This window comes from Phyllostomus hastatus, unplaced genomic scaffold (assembly GCF_019186645.2).
Source record: "Phyllostomus hastatus isolate PE091 unplaced genomic scaffold, TTU_PhHast_1.1 phas_scaffold_78, whole genome shotgun sequence".
Lineage (NCBI taxonomy): Eukaryota > Metazoa > Chordata > Mammalia > Chiroptera > Phyllostomidae > Phyllostomus > Phyllostomus hastatus.
The window spans coordinates 28,790,914-28,813,590 of record NW_025334041.1 but is presented as its reverse complement, the minus strand read 5'-3'; the positions used below and the strand labels follow the sequence as shown (position 1 = coordinate 28,813,590).

General features: G+C 36.0%; 1 protein-coding gene across 4 annotated transcripts in view; it reads left to right on the top strand.

The window, feature by feature from the left end:
* Window positions 1-22,677, top strand: part of PPP1R9A (protein phosphatase 1 regulatory subunit 9A) — a 264,322-nt gene that overhangs the window by 144,515 nt on the left and 97,130 nt on the right. For all 4 annotated transcript variants that reach the window (XM_045827667.1, XM_045827666.1, XM_045827665.1 and 1 more), the window contains 3 exons: window positions 1,312-1,444; window positions 6,894-7,014; window positions 20,720-20,824. In XM_045827667.1, coding sequence (XP_045683623.1) covers window positions 1,312-1,444; window positions 6,894-7,014; window positions 20,720-20,824 — 359 coding nt within the window. The remainder of the gene's footprint in view (window positions 1-1,311; window positions 1,445-6,893; window positions 7,015-20,719; window positions 20,825-22,677) is intronic.

Below are 22,677 nucleotides of genomic sequence, written 5' to 3'. Positions count from 1 at the left end.
GGTTCCCACATACAGTACCCAGGAGTTGCCAGTTTCCCGGTCGTGTGCATGGAAAGCACAGCTGGACAAGTGGGGCAAGCGTTGTAGGCCATGGACTTGATTTTTTGTTTCTATCTCTGATCTTCGTTTCTGCTTTCTGTTTTTATGGTAGCTTTTTATGTATATGTTTTAAAAACAACTCATTCCAAGTTTTTAAGATTTGGGGAGATATTACAGAGTTCTTTGAGGTACAGTTCAGATAGTAAATTTTTGAATTTAATTGAAAATGTAGTTTTTATTATACCTATTAATTGGACTTGATGAGTTATAAGTTTCTTTTAAATATTGTTCTGTGTATTAAGCAAGGTATTGTACACCTGTTTTATTTTTTACAAAAACAAACAAACAAACAAATAGTTCAGCAGAAATAAGGGCAATCAAATTCTTCGTGACAGTGTCTGAAGACCACATTTAGTAGCTTTTTGAATGATTAGGGAAAAAAGAGCTGGCATTCTCCTATCTGTTCCGCTGCTCTTGAGTGCGAGTTTGATAGTCATTACATAGAAAGGTTCAGTGAGAATTTCATTTAAATCTACAAGCAAGTAAAATGAGAGTTTAACACAGCCATGTACAGTATAGAAAAGAAATCAGTTTCAGTGATTCTGTGATTGAAATATAATCACAGTTCTGACACACGACAGTGTTGGAGCTTGTGTAGCTCACACCATGAAACAGGGTCAGTGTGGGTGTTTGCTTAGGTAGTGGCTTCAGGACGCTTTACCTTGGTTTTATCAGGAGCCAGCATTGCGGCTAGTGTGGTGTGCTCTGATTCTATAAAAAGGGATTGATGTTGCTATTCAAATGTGTGCTGTGGCTATTTTGCTGTCTCCCAAATTGTTAACAGTGGTAGAATGACTCATACATTTAAAAAAATAAGCTGTGTTTATGCTCATTCATTTTTCCTCTTCTCAAACTCTCAATTGATCTTAAAAACAAAGCAGTTGTTTAGATGAAATTCAGAATACAAAATTTTTAACTTACGTACTCTTGTGTACTTAGATTTTTCTTCGTGATTAAGAAAGCCGTCTTTTTTTTTTTTAAGATTTTATTTATTTATTTTTAGAGAGGGAAGGGAGGGAGAAAGAGAGAGAGAGAGAAACATCAATGTGTGGTTGCGGGGGGCCATGGCCTGCAACCCAGGCATGTACCCTGACTGGGAATCGAACCTGAGACACTTTGGTTTCCAGCCTGCGCTCAATCCACTGAGCTACGCCAGCCAGGGCTGACAGCCATCTTTTTAATGATCATCTTTTTGTTGATCTCTTCCTACAGGTTTTCAGCACATATTCCAATGAAGACTACGACAGGAGGAATGATGAGGTTGACCCAGTGGCTGCTTCAGCCGAGTATGAACTTGAGAAGCGTGTAGAAAAGCTGGATCTTTTCCCAGTGGAACTGGAAAAAGGTATATGAGCTCTACAATGTTTATAATATTACACTGCTATGTTAATAATACAGAAATGACTTGATTTTTCCTAAGTGTAGCTTTTCCCCCCTTGAGGATTGGGTCAAGTTTTAATTCTCATTCAGGAGTTTATTAATTAAACTTCAAAAATGGTCAATCTAAATTCTATATAGATGGTGGATTGAAAGATTCTCTCTCCCCTTTACTTCTGACTGAAACTCATCTGCAGTTGCTGGCTGGACGGTGGCTAGGAGCAGGGAGGCATGAGCGAGCCCAGCTGCTGGGTTGACACTGCAGCAAAGGGCCGGCGAGGTGAGAGCCCAAGAGAGCTGCTGCACGTGAGAGCTTGGGCCAGGTGGCAGGTGGTTGGGTTTTTTGGTTTGTGCTTTTTTGGTGGAGGGAGTGTGGTCATGGTTAGATTCCCAATGTGGTAGATATGGGGAGTGTTAGGCTTTTTGAAAATTATGGGTTTGGGATTGAAGGCAGTGGAATCCTCTTCATCTCTGAGGGGGAAGGGCTAAAGGAGAGCAGGGAGACCCAGAACAGAGTGGCTTCCCCTTGAATCCTCTCCCTGGGATCATAGCCTGCCTGCTGCAACAACTGGGGACCACAGGACCGGGCGCTGTTATGTTCATGGTCAAGGAAGGCGGGAAGCTGGGAACTGGACTCTGACCAATGAACAGAAGGATATCACATCTCAGAGTTTAAGGAAGAAAGCAGAACAGATGATATAACTCAAATAACAAAAAAAGAGGCAGTGAAACACAAAACCAAATAAGGATATTCAAGCATGGCTTTAACAAGGAATTCTTAATAAAATTAACAATAGTGAAAAATAGGTTGATTTTTAAAAATAAAAATGTCAGTAGAGGAATTAAAGAGGAAAGGGTGATTGTCATTGAGGTCAAATTGGTGACATAGAAGTTCAAGCATAAGAAATGTCCTAAATTAATTCTCAAATGATAGCAAAAATCCAAGAAAAATTATGAGGGAGACCCCACATACACATTATAGGTAACAGAAGGGGAAATGGAAGTAGGGGATAAAAGACATACTAGACAAGAAATAGAAGAATTTTTCCTGAGCTCAAAGATCTGATCTATGTATTTGAAAGGGCTTAGCCAACTGGTTGCAAGAACTTAAAAAGTGTTTCTATGCTTAAAAACACTTAAGCATAAGCTGGGGAAAATCCTGTCCTTCAAACATACAGTGAAAACCTTACAAAATACCAGGCCAAAATCAAGGCAAACAAAGAGCAAAGGTACTTGCAAAAGCAAAAATTATTAGACTATCATCAGACCTCTCACTTGTCACACTGCAAGGGGGGAGACATACATACAGTTTCATATCCTGCTGAGAAGAAAGAGGTGGTAGTCTAAGAAGTATCCTACGTCCGTCCCAGAGGGGAAAGAAGGAAATTTGCTGATACAGAAGACTTTAAAGAACCTACCACCCACATAACTTTTAGTAGGGAGGGAGAGAAATGACAAGCAACTTGTTGAAAACAGCAAAAATGAGGGGAAGGAGCTGAAAACTATGTAAGTAATTAAGCATAAAATTGGTTGCATGAAAAAAAATATGAAGAATACCAGTCACGACATGAAGCGTGAATGGCTAATCATTCCTGTTAAATGACACTTTCATTTAATCTTAAATAGAATGTAAGAATGATGCTTGCATTTTTCATCCATTTAAACATGTAAAACTCTTTCTTAGCTTGTGGCATATATGAGCTGGATTGGGCTGTGGGCCATGGTATTGGCTATCATACCAAAAATGAGAACAATCCAAGTATTTATCAATGATAGAAAAGAATATGTAAATCATAGCCTATCTATTCAATAAAATATTACTCAGCAGTAAAATGGAAGAGCCACAGTTCCATTATGTATGATTCTTACGAACATAAAATTGAGGGGTGGGGAGAATAAATCACAGAAGTCATTTAGTATGATTCCATTTGTTTAAATTTCAAAGCAAAGACAAACTGACCATTATATTGTTTAGAGATACACAAATAAGTGGCTTTAAAAGGTAGGATTAAGAGAAGGAGGGAATGATTAGCACACTGTTTCAGATAATGGTTACTGAAGAAAGAGTTGGGTATTGGGGAGGGGTACAGAGTAGGCTTTTGGGGTATTGGTAGTGTTCTTTGTCTTTGTTAGTACATGTATGGTTGTTATATTTTTTAAGCACATTTTGTAGATAAATGATTTCGCAAAACTTTTGTTTGTATGCTATATTGTATAATAAAAGTTAAATTGGAAAGATTAAACTGGAAGAGAACCAAACAAAGTACAATTATTTTTATTTCTCAGGGAACCTTCATACTGTTTTCCACGGTGGCTGCACCAATTTACATTCCCACCAGCAGTGCACAATGCTGTTTCATTCATGGATCGCAGGCGCTCGGGAGTTTATGTGGAAGCACAGTGTGCTTCTCCTCCAGGCATCTGCTGACAAATGCACACAGTTATTTCCCTCTCCGTTCTATTGACCGAAGCAAGTCATTTCACCCATCCCAAATTCAATGGATTGCGAATGCATATCCCACCCACAGTAAGAGGCACTGTGAAGTTACACAGTGAACTCAGGAGAAAAATTGGCAATTTAGTGAAGAAGAAATCTAATGGCCCACGCTCATATTAATGCAAGCTTGAATTTATCACAAGAAATGGGAATACTGCTAAACCAACAGGAATTGCTTTCCTGAAAGAGAAAATAAGCTCTGAACTCCAGAATATGGTGATAACATCCTCTGTAATAACACAGCCTCACAGTCTTTTCTGCCTTTTCCTGGCTGTTTTCCCTTTTTATGCCCTTCCCTAGGTGTGTATATACAGAGGAAGACGAGGTCACTACAAGAATCAGAGGCCTTCAAGTATGTGGCTCTGGATTCCACTAAGGCTTGATGCATCTCAGAGAAAACTGGACAGGGCTGAGAACAGTCCCCTGGTCTCTGTGGGTTGATTTTACTCTTCTTTTAATTGCCTTTTAGTTATCACCACGTCTTTCAGGGACTCCACACTGAAATGAAGATGGCTCAAATGAGTATTTCCCACAGTCAGGTTTTCAGCTCTGCAAAACTGAGTCATTTTCCAATTAGGGCAACAGAAGGAAGAGAGATAATTTTACTGAAGTCTGAGTCCAGGAAGGGCAAATGGATTTAAGAACTAAGACGTAATTTTCATGCAAGATATTTGCATGAAGAAACTATCGAATGGCATAAGAGTACAGAGAGCTGGCATTTGAAAGGAAAAGTTTCATTTACAGCTGCACATGGGCCCAGCATGTGGTTATTCGTAATGAAGAGAGGCTTCTATAAATACAAAGAATGTGAACAAGAACTCAGCTAATGTTTAACAGACACTAGACATTTCACACAGGAGAGAAACCCTACGACATTATTCAGTTTGGGAGAATCTACAGTGATCTCTCGAACAACACGAGAGCTCATTTGGATGTAAACATGGCTTCAGGTCCTCATTGAGCCTTTCATCACCGTGAAGCAATTCACACTTTGTAGAAAGCCTACGAATGTGGGCAAGAATTCAGCCACACAGCTAATCTCCATACACATAAGAATTCGTGTACAAGAGAAGGAACTTTATGCTTGTAATCAGTAAGGGAGAGCCTTCAACCCAGACCAAATGTTCATGTGCACAAGAAAACTCGTTCTTGGGAGAGACCCTTAAAACCCTAATAAATATAGAAACATTTAGCAAGAAACAGCCTCCCGATGATCAATGGGAATTAAATAAATATGGGAAGTCACACGTGTGCCCAGGCCGGTGGGGAAGCGCCTGAGGCCGGGGCCCACACCGGGCCATCTCTTGGGGGAGAACACTCCGTCAGTCCTTCTTTAGCACACAGCAGGGCAAATAAATCCCACTTTGGCCAACTGACATATTTTAATACATCTTTATTTAGGAGGTAAGGTTATGAATTGTACTTAGAAACACTTAAAGCAGAAGTTGGTGACAAGTAATGATCAATGAGATGAATCCAATTCAAAGGATTACTAATTAAGAATACTTAACTAAATCAAAGGTTATTGTTCAAAAGTCCTTTAAAAGCATCCAGACCTCTCTTGAGTACATGAGCCAGGTTCCCTTTAATAGCCCACCACTGTCGATTAGCTAGTATCTATTTTTTATGCAGCCAATATACCATAATTACAAAGTCTTTGAGGCTATCAGAACATAACTTTGAACGTTAACCAAAAAATGTGGAAGGCAAAATAGTGTATCATTTATTTCACTGATGTGAAAATATACCGTATATGTTCATAGAAAGGACAAATGGCAGTATGCAGAAACACATAATTTGTAAGTAAATTAAAAACAAGGTGTTTTCGGGGTAGTGGTGGGGGGTAAATGCAGATAACTGTACTTGAACAACAATAAAATAATTTTAAAAAATTAAAACAACAACAACAAGGTGTTTGTCGGCATCATTCACAGGGCTAATAAAATGAAAAAAAAAGCACATGAATGCCTGACAGAAGAGAAATGGTTGCATATGTTACGATACCATCTCACAATGAAATATTATGCAATCATCAGAAGTGATTTAAAGCTATGTAAATTGATACCCATGAGGTATTATTGAATTAGCAAAGTAAGCTGAAGAGAGAACTAGGTATCATATGACCTTATTTGTGTAAAGCAAATAGGGAAGAAAAGCAAGCCATATGTATGCTGTAGTTTTTGGTATTATTATATCCTTATATAAGGACAGAATAAATACTAAAAGACACATACCAGCTTATGAACATGAATAGGGATATGGAACAAATAAAAAAGACCACGTAAAATGGGAAATTCTATATATATTATGATCACATTTATTTAAAATAATATGTATGGCTCAGCCAGAGATAGTTGAGCCAGAATGATCAACCTAGAGTTACGTTACTATAAAATTACTGAACCTCAAAGAATTATTTGTGAAAGCAGGGCAAAAAAATTGAGTAACTAATGAAAGTAAAATCAGACAGGCCTTGAAGTGACTGAAAGACAGTAGTACATTTTTTTCTTTTCTCAAGAAAAAAGGTGTGACTCAAGAATTTTATTACCTTCCCAAAACAAACAAATGAAAGAATATATATGTGTTTAACTATGTATGCTTTTGTACTTAAAATATCATATTGTTTAGAGAGGCCATGTTTTTAAGGCAAATTGATTACACAGTAATCAGATTATTACCTTTTCTTGGGATCACATAACTAGCTAACTGCAGTAATAAAATGACACTGAACTCTGAGCCTTTTGGAGGGTTCGTATTTGACACCTGCGCTCCCAGCATGGAAAAAAATTTCTGCCCAGGCAAGTGTATACGATATGGACTCTGTGATGGTCCATAAAGAGCAAAATCAAGGGAAAGATCTCACCAGTTCACTGTGGACTAGTGTAACACTTACTGTTGTATTTTTCCTCCTTTTTTGTAGATGAGGACGGACTTGGCATAAGTATTATTGGAATGGGTGTTGGAGCAGATGCTGGACTTGAAAAGCTGGGAATATTTGTCAAGACAGTAACAGAAGGTGGTGCTGCTCAGCGGGATGGCAGGTAAGCTAACTACTGTTATTGATAACTAAAGTCTAGGAAACTGTCTAGGAATTTCTTTCAATGGTAGCTTTTTTCTTTCGATGTTTTAGGACAGAATTTTAGAGTATTTCTCATAGGTGGAAAATGTTAAAACACTTGAATTACTTTCCGACTTATAGGCAGAATACCTGATGAAAATGGGTGGATGGATCTATTATCTGTGTCTAACTTTGTATCTATCCATTTATCTCTTTATCTAGTAGGAAGGGGAAAGAAGGATGGATGTATATATTAGTTTAGAACACATGCTGTGGAAATCAGCATATAGTTTCACCTCAGAATATCAAAACAAATGTTAATAGTTCTGGCACTTTTGAGAAACAGCAGACAGAAAATAGGAACTCTAATTCTGTGATGATGATAATGGGGGGGGGTCAATGTTTGTCAAAACGTGTTCTGTCTGAAAACACAGATTCCTGAGTGCCACATAAACCTGTGGAATTAAACTCAGTAGGAGCAGGGGCTGGCGGTCTTTTCTTAAACATCCACCTTGGGTAATTTGGGCACACACCAGAGCATCAGCGGGTCATTTTTTCATCTTAGCCTTCATCATCTCAAGCAATAAGTACCTTTAGATTTTGATTAAACCTCGCACTAGGCTACAGATGCATCACGTGGGGGCTGAAGCAGAAGGCTGGTAATAAAAATAAAAGTAGACCCCAAACTATGAGTGCCAAATTCCAAGAAATGTCATTTTACTTTTCTTGGAATATAAATAATATCTGTCTTTGACTTTTTTCAAGGCTTAAATGTATATCACTTAACATCTTCTCAGGAAATACTAAAGCATGTTGAAAATAATTTTTGAATCTCTACTGAGACCCATAGTAACATTAATTCCTTTGAGATACTAAAAACATATGTTGATATACGCAGATGATTCCCAATGGGAACTAAATTGATTTATTTACACAGGAGACCACACCATCAGTATCACCTCTTTCCATGAGGTTAGGGACCACATCTTAGTCAGCAGCCTTAATTGAATTGCCATTCAATTGGGCAGGAAGGTTGGAAGTGAATCTTTTGAATGAATATTCAGCTGACTGAATCACATTTAAATCAAAGAAAATGGGTTATTAGCATTTTATGTTTAAGAGTAATTTATTAACAGTCTTCCTCTATTCAGAATAGTTAAAAAAAAAACACCTCTTTGCCCCATGAATGAATTATATAATAGTAGTAGGAAATATTTTTCATTATTAATTTAGAACCTTTTTTCCAAGTGAGCTAAATGTATTTGTAAAATCTACATTATTTCTCTTTAAGTTTCATAAACATTTAAAAGTCATTCTAAAGTGACAGGAAATCATTCTTATTAGTAGTATTCAAACCATACTGAATTATTATGAACAATCCCTCTTAAATAAATGGACCACAAAACCAAACCAAAATGCAAATTGATTAAAAACAAAAAGGTAGAAAAGTTTGCATTTGGCCCTCATCCAGTTCCTTTTTGTTCTAAACTCAGACCTATTCATTTTTCATCACTCATTTTAGAAATTGGGTTTGTTTTCTATTAACCTATTTATTGATTTGTTCTCCTGCATAGTTTTTGTATTTTCACCTGTGTGTGTGTGCCTTCAGTCTTTTTAAATGAATGTTTTCCTAGTGCAGTCATTCTTTTGTTGTTGTAATAGATGGTTAATAAGTGCCTTGGTGACTGCATTAAGAAAGGTGGCTTGCCCTGGCTGGCGTAGCCCAGTGGATTAAGCACGGGCTGCGAACCAAAGTGTCGCAGGTTCGATTCCCAGTCAGGGCACATGCCTGGGGTGCAGGCCACGGCCCCCAGCAACCACACATTGATGTTTCTCTCTCTCTCTCTTTCTCCCTCCCTTCCCTCTCTAAAAATAAATAAAAATATTAAAAAATAAAACATATAGTTATTAAAAAAAAAAGAAAGAAAGGCGGCTTGATGTAATGAAAGGAGCAGAATCTTTGGATCATGTTCCCAGGAGTCTTAGTTCCATTCTCTCTACTCACAGCTATGGGGTATTGAACAAATGACTTAATTTTCATCTTGCTTACATAGTTATAAGTATTAAATAAGCATATGTGAATAAGAAACTTTTTAAAATGCAGTTTGTTAAACTGTTCTTCAGTGAAGTAAGAGTAAGCTTGAAAGTTACTAAGAAAATAGTTACAGGAAGTCTTATGAAAAACCTATAGGAAAATGTATAAAATATGTCCAATATATTATAATTTTGGAGGTCAGGGGAATTTTAGAGATCTTTCTGTCTATACCTTTTATTTTATATGCATATGGAAACTGAGGATATAATATGAAAATAAGTAGTTTCATTATTAAATCTATGGTAGTGTTCATGTTTTTATATTATTATAGTATTATCACTGTTGTTTGTATGTTCATTTGCACAGTATTTAAATGTTTACTATTTAAATGATACCAGTATAGAAAATTACAAAAGGAACAGTTGATTGCTGCCTCCAGTCAGTAATTTAAAAAATTATGCTGTATGTGCTTATTGATACAGAAAAATACTATATTAAGGATTTATAAAGCATTATGGTTAGTATGGTGTCATTCTCGTGTGGATAGGTTTTTTATTTATGGACCTCCCCCAACCTCCCCTTCTCTCTCTTTCTCTTTCAACTGGGAATTAATGCAAACCAATGTGTTGAATGACCCCAGTCTGGTTTTTTTTTGGGGGGGGTCAGATTTCAGCTAGTATGGAATATTTAATATTTTATAAAGAATAGGTAATATGTATATTTTTTAAACTAAAACTGAAAACTATAAAGTTATCACCACGTGACCTCAGGAAAGTTACTTTTCAGAACTCAGTTGTGGACAAAATTCAAGTTCTGAATTAGATGTTCTTTAAAGTTTCTTTTAGCTTCAAAAGGATAAGGGTCTGTATTATACCTTTTTAGTTTGCTTTAGTTTCTTAATAACTTTTTGTTATTTGAGAAAACTATTTCAATTTAATTTCAGGTTTGGTCACACTATTTTCAAGGGTTGTTAAAAAAACAGACCTATATAGAAAAATCTTTTCTCCTGCCTTCCCACCCCAACCCAAGAAACCTTTTTCACTGGGATTGCTTTCACTCCTTAACAAACATCTCCAACTGTTGCTACCTTTTAAGTACTTTGAACAATTACCGTGAATTTTTACCTAAGTCATCCAGTGCAGTTACAAAGTTTGAGTCCTTATTCTTTGATAGTATGTCTTACTTTCCAAGTCTTCTTTTGTCAAGCTTTTCAGGTCTGCCGTTCCCTTTCATACGATGCCGGAAATATAGAGGGTGCTCGGTAAATTTTTGTTCAATGAGCGATACTTGGGCTTCAGTCACTTTCAAAACATTTACTTGGGCTTAACATTTTTCTTTTTATTTTCCTTCTCTTCTCCCTTCTCTCCTCTTCCTCCTCCTTCTGGTTCTCTCTTTTTGTGCAGCCTTGCCTCTTACAGGGAACTTGTAAACTTAGCTGAGTGACGTGATAACTATTTCCACCTCCTAGATTTAGTTCTAATTTTATAGTAAAATAATATTGAATGTATTAACCACTAGTTTTTGCTGCCATAAATTTTATGATTGTGTACACAGGACACTTTAGCACGCTAATTATTTCTCCAGTCCTTTTTAATGAATCTATAAAGCAAAATGACTTTTATGATAATACCATTGAAAATCCTGATAGAATAAATTGCGTGGATGATAACTGACAAAAGATAGTAACAATGCTGCACTAAAGAGGCAAGTTCGAACCGTACAGGGGACCTGCTTTGTTTCTGTCTCCTATGATTGTTTCTCAGCCTTTTGCAGGTCATGATTTTACATCATTCTTTTCAGGTTTGGGTGGAAAATAGCAAATGTGAAATTAGGGTGCTGTGTACATTTATCCTTATTCAATTGTTGGTTTTCAAATAATTTGAGCTGTTTTGAGGGTAACATCTTTTGGGTAACACCAGCATATAAAACAGGTGAGGAGTCCTGTTCTTGTGCTCACCCTGCAGCACACATCTCCTCCTGCAGGGCCCAGCTGTGCCCCCGAGGTGCCCTCAGGCCTGGGGTAGCCCTGCGTGGAAACCGCCATCTCAATTCCACCCACGGCTTCCTCTCTGTGTGCATACTCTTGTGCCACTCTTTAATCAGATATTTTGTTTGTTCATCCTCAGTATTTTCATATACACTTAGAACTTCACTATCTAGCATTCTGGGAAGACTCTGTTGACCGAAACTCACAAACGTTGTTCCAGCTGGTCTCCCTTTCATTCGTTGTTGTTTGCTTTGTTTACAGAAGCCCTGTGAGGTAAAATTTTTGTTTTTGTTTCTCTTTGTCCAATATATCATGTCAATAATAACTACCCAATAACATTATACAAAGCCTACAATAATCCAGCTTATGTAGTTTTGTTAGCCTTCTCCCCATCGGTACTGGCTAATAGATTCAGAAGTGAAGGGTGTCGGAGGCGCCAGCCTGTGGATCAAGACCAGTGCTGGGGACGGGTGTATAGCGCATGGGAACTGCTGCGGAGGTGGCCAGGGCCCGACGCCTTCACAGATCAGCCAGGTGCATTCCCTGAATTCTGTTCCAGGAGACAGTGCTTCCTGGGGAAAGCAGGCCATTTTCTCTGCTATTCTAGAAAATATTTGGGAAATCCAGATTATATGCATTCTTTGTACTCTGGGTTGGTCTGATGCAGTGAGTTGTCCATTTCATTTTTACTGCCAGGACTTACCCCTCATCCTTTTTGTGCTCCTAATTATGAGCCAAGACTTGAGAGTTTCTGTTCTGTAAGATTGCATCTAAAAGTTATCCTCTCTCAGGAAAAGAAATTCAAGCAAATAAAAATCATGTCTTCAAACCTTCCTCAATGTAATTTACACACTCAAGTTTTGATCTTCATTGTGTTCTTTAGTATTCTAGAACTGGTAGACACTTTGCTTTAGGACTAAACTACTGTCCTTTTTCTGGAAAAATAAAAGTTCATTTCATTAGCTTATCTTCACAATTATTTTTTCTGTCACTATTCCTTGTAGTATAGTCTCAGTTATCCATATAAATTGAACTTGTGGCCTACTTAATTAACTTCTATTTAATAACCTTCACTGACAGATAGGAATTTGATAATAATTGCTTATTACACAGAATCAATTTGGGAGACTAGCACATACCATTTTCTGTAACTACACACACTATTTTTACTTCTTGGTTTTTAAGAATTTTTTTAGTCCTCACCTGAGGATATGTCTATTGATTCTAGAGAGGGAGGGAAGGAGGAAGGGAGAGAGAGAGAGAAAAACATTGATGTGAGAAACATCAATCGGTTGTCTCCTATAAGTGCCTCAGCTGGGTATCGAACCTGCAACCTAGGTATGTGCCCTGACTAGGAATCAAACCTATGACCTCTGGTGTATGGGACGACACTCCAACCAATTGAGCCACCCAGCCAGGGCCATTATTTTTACTTCTTAAAGTGCAAGGATGAAGACATTTTTAAAAAATATAATGCAAAGTTACAGTAAGTTTATAACATTTTAACATAAGCAGAGTTGTATATATAGTCATATGCCACTTAACTACTGAGATACATTCTGAGAAATGCATCATTAGGTGATTTGGTCATTGTGTGAACATCCTGAAGTGCACTTGAACACACCTGGGTGGTGTAGCCTGCTACACTTAGGCTGTATGAGCCTACTGCTCCTAGACTGCAAGCCCATATAGCATGTGATTGTACTGATTACTATAGGCAGTTGTAACACAATGGTATCTGTCTATCTTAAACATAGAAAAAGTACAGTACAAATCCCATATAAAAGATTAAAAATGGTGCACCATATAGGGCACTTACCATAAGTGGAGCTTGCAGGTCTGGAAGTTGCTCTGGGTGAGTCACTTATTGGAAATCAACAATAATAATAGACTGAAAAGCTCAAGATTAGGTCTAAAGGAAAGTTATGGGATGTCCTATAAAAGAGGTAAACAATTTTCAAAGCAGTAAGTGTAAAGAAAATTGAGAGTAGAAACTAAACATAGAATTCTACTGTGTTTAACTGTAGAGCTGCACTTTGATTCTGTCCGTTATGCTTTATTGTCTTTGTTCTCAGACTGGGGGAGGAGCGGAGAAGGGTCTGTGTAGTTAAGCACTGAAGACAGTTGGAATGGGCCACTTACTTGTGGATATTAGCCTAAAACATGGATGATAACATGTTTGTAAAAATATGTAACAGAAAAAAAGCAAGTTGAAAATAATGTACAAAAAAAAGAAAGAAATAGAGTTGTTTAGTAAACACCTTAAAAGGTTCAAAGACAAGAAATTAAAATTTACTTAGCAAATTATTAAAATATTTTACAACATAATATTCAGTTTTAATGTTGGTGCAGTAGACTACTTTTCAACACTGTTGGGGGCTTACAAATTGAACAACCTTTTCTTATGCACTTTGACTAGGTAATTTCACTTGTAGGACATAATTCAAAGAAATAATTAGAAATATTCACAATGATTTTTATATAAAAATGCTAACTTGATCAACACCTTGAAACAACATACTGGTATAACAATATGTAAATGGCTTATATGTATAAAACTACAGCATAACATATATTCAGTGTCTGTTGTAGAAAATTTTTTAATGATGTAATGTATTATTTAAGTATAGGCTCTGGAGTCAGATATCCTAAGTTTACAGCCAGGCTCTGCCACTTATTTGATATGACTACATCACAGGAGCCAAAAATTTTCTTTTTTATGTAAAACAGAACTACTAGTAATATATTTAATCAGGGCTATTAGCAGGATTCAATAAGCTAAAGATACAATAAAAATTTAAAAAGTAAAATGAGGTCTAAAAATAAATAATAAAGAGAATAACACATTGCCTCACATATCCAAGCACTCAACAAATATTATCTTGACGAATAAAAGTATAAAACCCCACAAAACCATATATTCAAATAATCTGAATTTTGTTAAGTAAGAAAAAAAAATCACCAGCATAATTTTTATAGTAGTCAACTCTAGATGGTTAGATTACATGAGGTTTTTATTTTCTTTTTTATGTATTTCCACAGTTTCTAAATTTTCAACCTTGAACATGACTTATATTTGTAACTTTAATATATTCTCCAAAATCAGCACATGCTAATTTGACAGTTGATGATAGTGACTGTGGAAATGCTTTAAAAGGTTTCCTTTAGACTGAATGAAGCATTACAATTACTTCTTCTTTATTAAAGACACATACGTGCAGAACCATAAAGTAACTGGACCAAATGTTTTGGATTCAGGACCGATGATCTCTAAGCCAAAGCCAAAAAAGACATTTTCTCAAAAAAAGGTAATGGACAGGGGGAATTAATACACATGATTTTGAGCTTCTGTTTTTCAACAGAAATTTTACAGTGCTCATCATATACAATATTAAAAGCTGTGTTTTATGACTAAGGTTTTGGGAAAACTAGGTATTTTGGAAATCATGTATTAAGCTGTGTATTTTAAACCAAAATTATTACTCTTATTTGTCCAAAGACTCACTTTTATTATGTGAACTTGGGCTCTTATAAAAGATATTTCTGAGCTTCTAGCAGTTTTTAAGAAGGATTTTTTTCTTAAGTGTCTAGCATATTTAAAGTTTTTATTTTATTTTTTATTTTTTTATTAAAGTTTTCGTTAGCTACTAGAATATAGGATTCATTAAAGTGCTTAGTATTCTCTATGAACTGATCAGATTATCTCTTCGTCATTAAATACCCTCGTAAGTGAGGAACATACTTCGTATACACACGGTGAGACAGTGGCTTCTGTCCACTACAGCTACCAGGGAATTTGGAGCTTCATTTCTGCGACCTCAGAAACAGGTGAAATGACCAATGAACCACAAAACCTCACTGGTCAAGATTTCAAAGGGTGTCCAGGAAATATTTTAATGAAATACTTTCACCTCACAAATAGACAAAAAAATTAAAGGATAACAACCCCATTTTTTTTTATCATCTCTCACATTATAATAGGTCATGATACTGGATCTCTATAATCCCAATAGAGATCTCGAATGGTGAGATTATAAAATTACATTCCCAATCATTGTTGCTAACAGTGGGGAATTATTATCATTGTTGTTATCTAGTGCAAACTAGATTCAGAATTAAACTGGCCAAGAACCAGTAAAAAAAAAAAAATCAAAAGTACTAAATTAGAAAAAAAAAACATGATAGCAAAGATAAAATTCTATTGCTGCTTTAGAATCACTCTGGAGACCAACCTAAGATGTGGCTGGTCTTAAACAATCCATGAAGCACATTTCTATGGTGGTGCCGTTGGAATGGTTTTGTGAATCTACTCTGGAACCTTGGTGGAACTTTCAAATTATTATAGGTTAATAGTCAAAGAGCTAAAGTAAGGCTGATGTTCATAAATATGAAATGAACATGTATTCAACTTTATTCAGCTCACTAATTAAGAGAATCAGTGAAATGGTAAATGTAGTTCAAAGAACATTTTAGGAGTAGCATTTAAAGGCAAGTTAATAAAGTAATATTAGAGTAACATAGCAAGTTTGATGCAAAACTGGTTAATATTCTCAGAGAAATAAACTATGGCCTATGAGATGATCTTTTCTAGTAGAAGAAAAGTGTCCGAGTTTTTTTCAGGACAGAGATCTACAAATTAACATGCAGCTTCAATGTATGCAGGACTTATAATCAAGTTTAAGTAGTGTGTCAATTAAAATTCATTTCCCAAGTTATCCTTGAGTGGGCCTGCTAAGTAATGTACCTATATGGCATTGAAAAGAATGGTGCCCTCCTTTGATTCGTATTTCCAAGCTTTAAATAATTTTGCTGAACACATAGCACAACATGATATAGACAACACTTGCCCAGGGTAATTATAGTAGCACTCAATTTTCATTGATGGAAAGAGTCAATATGATAAAGATATCAGTTTTCCATAAACTAATCTTAAAAATCAGTGTAATGTATTAAGACACCAACAAGTATTTTTATAAAGCTTGGCATGTAAATGCAAAACTGATTATGAACAGAGGCTCAAAGATAGCTCAAAAATTTTTGAAGGCCATGAACTAGGTAAAGGAAATTGCCCTATGACATGTCAAAACTAATTATAAAACAATGTGGTATGCAGAGATAGCCAGACAAGTAGAAACTAATAGAGAACCCAAAACATGTTGTGGACCATTACAAATCAGTGGAGTAAGAAGTACACTCTTTGTTAAATGTTAAGCCAATTGTTAATACACTTGGAAAAAATTAAAATATATTACTAATATATTAAACTAAAAAATAATTTCTAGGTGGATTACTACTTAAATGTAGAAAAACAATGTTGAAAATAATTTTCTTTTGAAGAAAATATAGAATAATTTTATAGTCTTGAGGTAGGAAAGGATTTCTTTTCTTTGTTTTTACATTTATTGTTGTACAGTTACAGTTGTCTCACCTTTTCCCACATTGCTCACCCCTACCTCGTCCCCCCACTCCCACAGTCAGTGCCCACCCCCCATTGTCCATGCCCTGGAGTTCTCTATTCATGCTTCTTTGCCCCTTCTCCTTTCTACCCTTATTCTCCTTCCCCTTCCCCTCTGGTCACTGTCAGTTTGTTCTTTACTTCCAAGTCTCTGCTTCTATTTTGCTCATTTGTTTGTTTGTCGATTAGGTTTCACTTATAGGTGAGACCATATGCTATTTGTCTTTCATGGCCTGGCTTACTTCACCTGGCATAATGCTTTCCAGTTCCATCCATGCTGTCATGAAGGGTAGGAGCTCCTTCTTTCTTTCTGTTGTGTAGTATTCCATTGTGTAAATGTACCATAGTTTTTGGATCCACTCATTTACTGATGGGCACTTAAACTGTTTCCAGCACTTGGCTATTGTAAATAGTGCTGTTGTGGACATTGGGGTGCATAGGTTCTTTCGAAGTGATGATTCAAGGTTCTTAGGGTATAGTCCCAGCAGTGGGATTACTGGATTGAAGGGAAGTTCCATCTTTAGTTTTTTAAGGAAATTACATACTGTTTTCCACAGTGGTTGCACCAGTCTGCATTCCCCATAGTGCACTGGGATTCCCTTTTTTCCACAGTCTTGTCAGCACTTGTTGTTTGTTGATTTATTAATGATGGCCTTACTGGTGTGAAGAGGTATCCACTGTGGTCTTGATTTACATCTCTCTGATGTTGAGATGGCTAGTGATGTTGAGCATTTTTTCATGTGTCTATGGGCCCTCTCTATGTCCTCCTTGGAGAAGTGTCTGTTCAGGATTTTTGCCCATTTTTTAATTGGATTGCTTTTCTCCCTGGTATGGAATCCTGTTCTTTATATGTTTTGGAGATCAGACCCTTGTCTGAGGTATCACTGGCAAATATGTTTTCCGATACAGTTGGTTCCTTTCCATTTTGTTGATGTTTCTTTAGTCATGCACAAGTTTTTAGTTTGATGTAGTCCCATTTGTTTATTCCTTCCTTTATATCCCTTGCCCTAGGACAGGGGTGTCAAACTCATTTCACCAGGGGCCACATCATCCTTGCAGTTGCTTTCAAAGGGCCGAATATAATTTCAGCTTCTTTTTCTTTAAATTTTTAAAATTTTTTTTATTTTAATCATTGTTCAAGTACAGTTTTCTCCCTTGTACTCCCAATCCAGCCCACCCACCCAACCCTCCCCACTTCCCTCCCATTACCACCCTCCCCCTAGTTTTTGTCCATGTGTCCTTTAAAATTGTTCCTTTCCATTCTCCCCTGAAATTCCCTCTTCTCTCCCTTGTGGTCACTGTCAGCCTGTCCTCTATTTTAGTGTCTTTGCTTATATTTTGCTTGTTTCTTTGTTTTGTTGTTTAGGTTCCTGTTAAAAGTGAGATCATATGGTATTTGTCTTTCACTGCCTGGCTTATTTCGCTTAGTATAATGCTTTCCAGCTCCATCCAAGCTGTTGCAAAGGGTAGGAGCTCCTTCTTTCTTTCTACTGCATAGAATTCCATTGTGTAAATGTACCATAGTTTTTTGATCCATTCATTTACTGATGGGCATCTAGGTTGCTTCCAGCACCTAGCTATTGTAAATTGTGCTGCTCTGAACGTTGGGGTGCATAGGTTCTTTTAGATTGGTGTTTTAGTGTTCTTTGGATATAGTCCCAGCAGTGGAATTGCTGGGTCAAAAGGCAGATCCATTTTTAGTTTTCTGAGGAAGTTCCATACTGCTTTCCATAGTGGTTGTACCAGTCTGCAGTCCCACCAACAGTGCACTAGGGTCCCCTTTTCTCCACAACCTCTCCAACACTTGTTTGTTGCTTTGTTTATGATGGCCATTGTGACTGGTGTGAAGTGGTATCTCATTGTGGTTTTAATTTGCATCTGATAGCTAGCGATATTGAGCATCTTTTCATGTGTCTTTGGATCCTCTGTATGTCCTCCTTGGAGAGGTGTCTGTTCAAGTCCTTTGCCCATTTTTTAATTGGGTTCCTTGTCTTCTTAGAGTGGAGTCATGTAAGTTCTTTCTATATTTTGGAAATTAAACCCTTGTCTGAGATATCATTGGCAAATATGTTTTCCCATAATTTCAGCTTCTTAACAGTTGAGGAGTAGTTACATTTATATGGTCGTAAAATTATTTTGACCCTTCAAAGGCAACCTCAAAGCTGATGTGGCCCCTGGTGAAAATGAGCTTGACACCCCTGCCCTAGGGGATGTATTGGTGAAAATATTGCTGCATGGGATATCTGAAATTTTCCTGCCTGTGTTTTCCCCTAGGATTTTTATGGTATCACAACTTATATGTAAGTCTTTTATCCAACTTGAGTTTATTTTTGTGTATAGTGTAAGTTGGTAGTCAAGTTTCATTTTTTTGCATGTACTTGTTCAAATCTTCCAACACCATTTATTGAAGAGGCTATTTTTACTCCATTTTATGTTTCTGCCCGCTTTGTCAAATATTAACTGACTGTATTGACATGGTTGTATTTCTGGGCTTTCTATTGTATTTCATTGATCTATGTGTCTGTTCTTATGCCAGTACCAGACCGTTTTGATTACAGTGGCCTTGTAATATAGTTTGATGTCAGGTATGGTGATCCCTCCTCCTTTGTTCTTCTTTCTCAAATACAAAGACTACCTGATATAAAGCTAAAATTATAAATGAGATTCGTATATTTCTAAATTGTTTCCCTCAAAACCACTGTTTTCTAAAGAAATGTGAAAAGACAAGTTACAGATAGGGGTAAAACTATTTCAGATGATGTGAAAACATATTATATAAACCAATAAGAAAAAAAAAGACAACCCAACATCAACAAAAAATTGGTAAGAGACATGATCTAACAGTGTGCAGAAGTGGAGAGTTGACTCTTAAATATAGGAAAAGACATTCAGCCACACAGATAGTTAGGGAAATGCATTTGAAATCACAACATGGTGTCTTTTTACACTGACAAGATCTGCAGTATGTAAAGGGTCTGACTGTACCAAGCATTGGTCAGGGAGTGAAGAGTCAGCATTTGGAACTGAAATTTGTCAGTTTGTTCAAGTTGAAATTGCCTCTGATCTTTGACTCAGGAATCTTATTTCTAGGTATATAACCTGGAGAAACTCACACATGTGTGTAAAGAGACATGTATGAAATTGGTTATTACAATAGTATTCATAATAGTTAAAACTTAATATAATGGTTCCTCTGCAAAAAATGAATGAATACATTTTTGTATATTTATCAAAGTAATACTATATCATTGTTAAGATGAACTAGCTGAAATGTATTTGTAACCATGGATAAATCTTACATATAACATTGAGTGAAGGAAACTGAATTGTACAAAAAGAGATTTACTATGAAGTTTGAAAACTGGAAATGTATACATTATGCCTATTCATGCATACTTGATACTTCTATTTCAAAACATCGATAGAAAGTCTAACCATCAAAGTCAGCATGATGGCTACCTCTGTATTAGCAGTGAATGGAATCGAATTAGAGACAAATAATAAAGGGACTTCAGCTTTTCTGTAATAAATGAATAATCTCATAATAATATTTGTGTGTTTGTTGTCTAATTTCTTCTTCATTTTTTCATAATTAAAATACTTCATTTTGAGGAATATAAAAAAGGGATGTATAAAACATGTATATGAATTTTGAAGCTTTATACACTAAATAACAGTCACATTATATATTGCTCCTAAACATAGATATATACACATGCACACATATGCATCTTTGTATGTGTGTGTATATGTGTGTGTGTGTGTGTGTGTGTGTATAAATTTCATATATATATAAATTTCATATATATATATATATGAAATTTATATACATGAAAGATTCCCTGGAATTCTTGTTGTAGAATTTCCTTGGAGAGTATGAAGCCCAAACAGTATTTCATTTGTGTCTGTAATGTTCTAGGTGATTTTTAAGGACAAAAGAAAATGCAGAAATGTCATACATTAACACCAATTCTTTGTGATAGCAATATGGGTGTTGGGTAACTGAATTTCTTCATTTAGTATTGCTTATTTCTATTCTTCAGAACAATCTTTTAAAAACAGGGCCATTTGACTGAGATCTGGAGCTGATTATGTAATTTTGTATCAATAAAAGTATCTTAAAAATCAAGTATTTTGTCAACTCTTTTATTATGGGCGGTAATATATTATCAGAAAAATCAACTGTGGGTAATTTTTCTCTATTCCCATAGAATACAAGTCAATGACCAGATTGTAGAAGTGGACGGAATCAGCTTGGTGGGCGTCACACAGAACTTTGCGGCAACAGTTCTCAGAAACACCAAGGGCAATGTCAGGTAAGCCTGTGGCCTCGGGTGTGTGTAGTTCGGTTACTTGGTATTTTGTTGAATTTAAAATTTCTGTGATTGTACCTATCCATATATTTTATGATAATGAGAATTTTATCTAAATGCTAAAATATTTGCCATTTTTAAATTTTTCTTTATTGCAATTAGTTTGTTTGAATGTAATTTAAAACTAAAAATTATAGTATTTTAGAAAAAATTTAGTATATTTAGAAAGAAGATATGGAGTGTACTGTGTGAGTCAGTGTGGTTAATTATTGCCCTGACCGGTGTAGCTCAGTTGGTTGGGCATTGTCTAGCAAAGCGAATGGTCCCCAGTTTGATTCCTGGTGAGGGCACATGCCTGGGTTGCGGATTTGGTTCCAGATTGGAGCACATAGCAGAGGCAACTGATTGATGTTTCTCTCTCACATCAATGATTTTCTCTCTCTCTTTCTCTTTCCTTTACCTTCTCTCTAAAGATAAATAAAATCTTTAAAAATATATGGCTATTTATTGAGCTCCGTTAGTGTGCATTATTCACAGATGACATGGCCATCTATGCAAAAAATTCTAAGGAAGCTGTAGGAGTTGCTACTAGAACTGATAAGTGAGTCAAGCAAGGTTACAGGAGATAGGGTGATGTATAGAAATCAGTTCTGTTTCTATACACTAGCAACAACAAAGAGTTGGAAATTCAAATTTAATAGCTTTCATGATAACATAAAAAATGAAATACTTAAGGATAATCTGACAATATACTGAATATTTCAACAAAATTCTTCTAAGAGAAATAAACACAACTTAAATGAGTGAAGAAATAGACCATGTTCATGGATCAAAAAACTCAAATATTGATAACATTTTAATTTTCCCTCGGTGCCCAGCAAATCTACAGATTAAGCACAATCTCAGTGAAAGTGTCAGAAGTTTTCTTTTCTTTTTGTAGAAATTAACATTTTTTAGAAAAGAACAAAGTTGGGAATTTCCCTGCCTGAAAGCTACACTGATTACATCAGTCTGGTTGGGGCATAAGGGTGTAAATACTTATATGAATGGAGCAGAAGAGGGAATTTCAAAATAGACCTGCACAGACATAAACAATTGATTTTTGACTAATGCACTAAGGTAACTCAATGGGAGAAATTGTAGTCACTTTAGAAATCAGTGCTGGAACAGTTGGATAACTACATTTTTTAAACACCCCAAACTTGATCTCCTTTCCACAGCCTTTACAAAAATTAACTCAATTGGTCATAAATTTAAGTACAACAGCTGAAACCATAAAATTTCTAGAAAACAGGCAAAAAATCTCAATGACCTTGAGTTAATTGAGGATCTTTTAAGATGAAAAAAGGAAGAAGTATAAGAGAAAGAAATGGTAAGATGCACCAAAACTTTAAACACTTGTTTTGAAAAGTACTCTTAAGAAAATGGAAAACCAAGGTAAAGAATGAATATCTGCCAAACATTTATCTGATAAAGGACTATTATTTAGAAGATATGAAGAACTCTTATACTAAAAATATGCAAATCAATTAAAGGGACACTTCACTGAGGTAGATACACAGTTAAGTACCTGAAAAGCTGCAATAAAAACTTGTCCCAACCCAATGACTCAGGTTTGCATATTCATAGGAGCTTTGCTCATAATAATGGAAAACCAGTAAAACTGAGGTCTGATGTCCTTTGACTGATAAATTGATGTACACAATTTGTGTATATCACAATATACAGGGATGGGCAAAAGTAGATTAATAATAATAAATACAGTCATTGATTAAGAATAAACGTTCGTGTATTCACAGCTGTAAATCTACTTTCATCTGCCCCTCGACTTGTTTGTTTATTGTTGCATACCTTAG